This window comes from Geospiza fortis, unplaced genomic scaffold (assembly GCF_000277835.1).
Source record: "Geospiza fortis unplaced genomic scaffold, GeoFor_1.0 scaffold538, whole genome shotgun sequence".
Lineage (NCBI taxonomy): Eukaryota > Metazoa > Chordata > Aves > Passeriformes > Thraupidae > Geospiza > Geospiza fortis.
The window spans coordinates 3,338,346-3,343,672 of record NW_005054368.1 but is presented as its reverse complement, the minus strand read 5'-3'; the positions used below and the strand labels follow the sequence as shown (position 1 = coordinate 3,343,672).

The window sequence follows — 5,327 nt, the reverse complement described above, 5'->3', positions numbered from 1 at the left end:
AGAGGAGTTGCACTCTCCACATTTTGCATTTAGAGTTTATATAAAACATCCTCTTTGTGCAAAAAGTGTTTTCTTCAATCCCTCAGTGGTGTTTTTTGACTTTCCCTGCAATTCATCCTTCAATAACCTCCCATTCATAGAGTGCCTCATCTCCGGGGCTGTCCCAGGAGATCCCAGAGCACAGATCAAGGTTTAAAAAACAAGAATCATCCAAAAATCCCAATTCTGGCATTTCATTAGGAACAGATGAAGAGCAGAGCACTGCAACAAAGAGCTGCTCAGTTTGCAGCTGACAGAAGGCATCAGTTCATGGTGAAAATCCACCCTGCAGATTGGCTGAGGAGCTGAACAAGTGCAGCAGTGCCTAAAGTCACCTCTGAAAAATAAAATGTTACATAAATCATGGAGGGGTCTCCTTTGAGACTGGAAAGGAATCATTTTCCTACAGACTCTGAAGAATATTGAGTAATTAATTGGGCTGTTGCATTGTCCTGTGTGTGAAAGTTTTGGAAGGAATAATTCCCCCAAATTCCAAGCAGGATGCTGCAGGCCTCTCATTAAATAAACCCCATTTTCTGTCTGCTCCTAGGAAGGATCAGTGGGGACCACGCTGAAGAGACCACTGACAGTGGAGATGACTCTGTGTGACAACTCTGCTCCTGAACTACCCCAAAAATCTGCATTTTAGGAGGTGAGCTTGTAGAACAGCCCCAGAGCTCTCAGCAAAGTGCTGAGAGGAAACCCAGCTCAGCCACCAAGTGATTTACTACCCAAACAAACCTTGCAAGGAGCTCCAGGGAGGGGAAGGAGCATTTCACTTGTTAGGAGGAGAGCCTAAATACTGGATTTATCTGATTCAAGAGTCCCAAGCTTTTATTGGGCTATTTGTACCTAATTTGTTTTATGGGAGCAGTCCCAGGCTGAGTTGAATTTCCCAGTGTTGTTATTCAGCTCTAAGGAGAATTCCTTCTCCCTTGGCAGCCTCCTCTCCTGCTGGGCACCATTAACTGCTGCACTCTGGAACTGCAGAATTGGGCAGAAATTACAATTTTCCCCTTTTTCCTGCCTCTGAATGATATTCTGAGCAGCTGCTCTTCATTCTCTCTATGCTGAGGCCAGAGTTGCTCTTCCTTCTCATTCAGCTTCTCAAAGCAAGAGATCGTTTTCATATTCCTGCACTTAATGTCTCATTTTTCCAGAAGGGAATGAGCAAAAAATACATGTTTTAACAGCACCCTGGTGAGTTACAGAGTATTCACAGGGTAATCCATATTTTATGTGTCTTTTCCATCAAAATAGGCAAAATTTTCAGAGATTTGGCACTTGGATGAAAGCATATTCCAAGTGAGGGCTGGTTTCACCACAAAATCCACTTTGACCTGGAAACACCAGAATTCCTACTTGGAATCCATCTGATTTACCAGTTACACAAAACCAGGCTTGTTCTTTTCACTCTCCTAAAGCCTTTGGATCCATGTGAAAAATCTTTCCCTCCCTCAGGATAATTTTAGCTTTGTTCAAACTTCCTTATTTCAGTAGAAGATGGAGCACCCTTTAAGGCTCTCATTTCAGTGTGGTGAGTATTAAAAACCTTGTGTTTTCTGAAGGGGCAAACTGGGTTCTGGAATCCTCTTTCCTCAGCAGGGAGAGCAGATCTCTAAAATACATAATCCAACTCTGTTCCAAGTAAAGCTTTCACTCAGATGAAAACATGTTCAGGGCATTTAACTTGATTAGGGGAAATTTACTATTCCAATTCCTTTTTTGTCACCATCCTCCCATTAAAATTTATGAGGGCTGATTAGTACACGATATTTTTTTCTGTGTTTTTTTTAATCAGAGAGCATCTTTAAAAAAAGAAATGAGGGCTCAGCTCTGGCAGCTGCACTTCCTTGCAAGCACAGTTTAAAGGAAAGGTTTCTATATGAATTTATTGTCCAGTTTTGGGAGGGAGGTAGAAGCTTTGCATTTTGATTAATGAAAATTACTACATGTTCACAAATCAGCAAATTGGTTTGCAGGGAAACATTCTGAGGTTTCAGCTTTCAGAATCTCCAAATTCCTGCACCAGGTCCCCCTGAGGGCTGTCACCTCTCCTGGCATTAATTCCTGCCAATCCCCCATCCCTCCTGTACAGACAAAATCAGTTCTCAAGTCAGAAACAAAGCACCAAAGCAGGTAAAAAATAATGTGGTTTCATCCATCCATCCATCCTTTTTTTTTTCTTTTAAAGCATAAATGAAATTAGCACCATTGTGACTGAGGAACTCTCCTTGATGTCAGATAAGCATTCACTGCAGGCCTTACCAAGTGGGTTTTAAGACCATTCAATTACAGTGCATGACTTTATTCAATTAGAGGTGGAAAAAAAAGGTTGAGAGGATGCCTGGGAACATTCCAGCACAATTTCCATCTCAATAATTTGCAGCACTGCAGATTGTCAGGTCACTTTCTGCAGTGTCTGGAAGGCAGAACAATAAAACCACCCCAGGGTCTCCTTGTTGGGTTTGTAAAAAGAAGACTTCAAGAGAGGGTCCAAGATGAATCTTTGAGATGCACAAATTCAACATTTATTCACTGGACTGCATGGAGAGCATTGCAGTTATAATGAATTTGATGATGCTGCCTCTTAATTTCTTAATGCATCTGTGTCATAGGATGAGAATTTAATTCACTTTTCACTTCAGTTTGATTTATTGTTCTCCTTAGCTCAATTTCTTTAATAAACAGGAATGTCAGCAAAGGACTTCTTGAAAACAGGGAATTGGGATTTAATGTAAGAGCCTCCAGCTTGGGGCACCTGGTGCACCTGCAGTCAGAGCTAAAGGACATTTATTACCTTGGGCATTTTCTTCTGTAGATAAAGGAAGAAATTGCTTCAGTGCTACCACCAGGTTACAGATTCGAGTTCCTATCAGTGCACAAGACCACAACATTATAACCATTAAAAATCAGGAACACAGGTACTTTGTCTTTTCTTTTCACAATCAGGTACCTCTTCCTCGGTCCTTAAAAGAAGGGGAAGAAAAAAAAGAACAAATAAGTGCAGATTAGTGGGTTTAAAACCCTTTACAGAAATTTCACATATTTACATTTTATACTTTCATTCCAGGTAAAAATTTAGCCGAAATTAAATCAAAGGATGGATTTTCCTTTCTGTCTCCAGTGAGCCAACAATATTCAACCCTTGTCCTCACTGTCCAGAACTGAAGAGTTTTTACCTTTACAAAAAGAATCTGTAAAAACGACAATACAGTAAGAAAAGAACTTTTAATAATCTAAGGCTAAAATGGTAAGAAAATGTATGTGAAATTCAGAGCATTAACTGAGCCTGAAGAAGTCTCTTTCCCCCTCCTTTCTCCAAAGTCAGCTCTGCTGTCTCCCTTCCAGCACCCCTCAAAACCAGCAGGTATGGAAATATCTTAGAAGACATTGGGGGGGATTTTTTAGGACATTTTTGATAAGGTATTAAAAATATTGGGAACCAATCAAAACACTTCATTGTGCCAACACATACAAAAAGCAGAGGAGGGAGGCAGCACCAGTGGCTTAGTCCTTGCTCACTGGAAGAGGCTGCTGTGGTGCAGAACATCAAGGGCAGACCCAAAGGTCAGCACTTCCTTGTGGAACTTGCTGAGCTGCATCTTGATTTTCTTCAGGGCAGGAGTTGTTGCCTTCCTCTTGTAGCTCATGGCTTTCAGAAGTTTATCAGCCAGGTAGTGCAGCCAGAGGACATTGCTGTGGGGGTGGTAGTCAGTCCAGCTGTTGGAGTTCTCCTCTTTCATCTGCCTGTAGATGTCAAACTGGGGGTCCCCAGTGCCCTGGAAGAGCTCCAGGTCCGTGGAGAGGTCACAGAAGACGGTGAGCCCGTCCTTCTCCAGGCGGGACAGGGTGTAGTCGATGATGTTGACGTGGAGGCCAGCAGTGGGGATGGAGTGTGCCTCTCCATTCAGCACATACTGCAGCTCTCTCAGCTCTGTGCTCCTGACCAGCACGTTCCCCCAGTGCAGGTCCCTGTGCTCGAAGTGCAGCTCCTGCTCTGCCACCGCCAGGGATGCAGTGACCTGGTGCAAGATGCTCCTGGCTGACGCCACCGAGGAGAAGCTGCTCCTCATGCGCTCCAGGTCCCGGCCTCCAAACTCAAACTCCAGCACCATGAACAGCTGCTGGGCCCCAAAAAAGTCTGGCCGGTCGTTTTCTGAGCCTGTTTCTTTGTGGAATTTGTCCCAGGCTTCCAGGAGATACCTGGGATAGGCCCCCTGGACACAGTGCACAGAGTAGAGGCTGATGAAGCCCACAGTTCTGTTCACAGAGCCCTCAGACAGAAGACTGAGCTCTTTTGAAATGATTACCTCAGGCAGAATCTCCCCAAAGCTCTTCTGAGCTTCACCATTTACTTTTTCAGTCCCCTCAATGGGAATTATTTTTAAGGCCACAGGTCCTCTCTCGCTGTCAATCTGGAACACCTCTCCAAACACCCCTTCTCCAATTTTCTTGCACTCTTTCATCTTATTTAAAGGAATGCACTCCTCAAAAGCAATAGGCCCCTCCTGGTTGCATTCTCCAAACACTTTCTCAGCATCTGTAAGGAGCAGCTCCAGGACAGAGGAGGAATCCCTGGGAGCCAGCAGGACCATGGAGGAAGCAAACCAGGAGCAGCCCTGAGCTCTGCCAGCAGACAGGCTGGCTTGGTACCCCGAAAGCTGGGATTTCCCTGAAGGGGTGCAGAGGATGCTGCTGCAGAAACTCTCATCTGTGGTCACTTTCTTCTTTTTATGGAAGGACAGAGACGCTCGAACTCTAGCCCAGGAATAAGAGTTATTGAGGAGTGAAGAGTCATTGTCTCTGACACCTACAGACAACTCCAGAGCTCCCCTCCGAGTTAGTTTTTGCCTCGTCTGGAGTCTGAAAAGGGAATTGTTGGGCTGCTGCCGCCTCTTGTTCTTGCGCCTCCTGGGCCGGAGGCGGCTGTGCCTGCAAAAGCCACTGATACAAGCTTTCCTGCAGGTGCTGCCCTCCCCAGGGACACCCCTGGTCCTTTTGTGCTTGTTCTCCAAGATCCCCTGGCGGCCCACGGGAGATCCTGGCTGCAGGCAGGCAGGTTGAACGTTGAGTTTCATGGTCTTCAACCTCCTTGGCACTTCCAGAGGGTCCAGGACCACCACTGGCACAAGCTGGTACTCCTTGGCCAGGTCTCTCTGACAGCTCGAGCTTATTTTTGCCGAACCTCTTGTGAGATGAGATGGGACCTCAGAGGGCTCCTCATGAGTGCCACTGTCACAGGGCGCAGGGGGCTGTGGCTCAGCCTCCAGGGGCAGGGAAGTGCT

General features: G+C 45.4%; 1 protein-coding gene across 1 annotated transcript; it reads right to left on the bottom strand.

The window, feature by feature from the left end:
- Positions 1-2,541: 2,541 nt before the first annotated feature.
- On the bottom strand, positions 2,542-5,266 carry HASPIN (histone H3 associated protein kinase). Its single transcript, XM_014308414.2, has 2 exons — positions 3,518-5,266; positions 2,542-3,008 (listed from the first exon to the last, which is right to left on the bottom strand). The coding sequence occupies exon 1, from the start codon at positions 5,118-5,120 to the stop codon at positions 3,561-3,563; it is 1,560 nt and encodes a 519-aa protein (XP_014163889.1). The 5' UTR covers positions 5,121-5,266; the 3' UTR covers positions 2,542-3,008; positions 3,518-3,560.
- Positions 5,267-5,327: the final 61 nt, after the last annotated feature.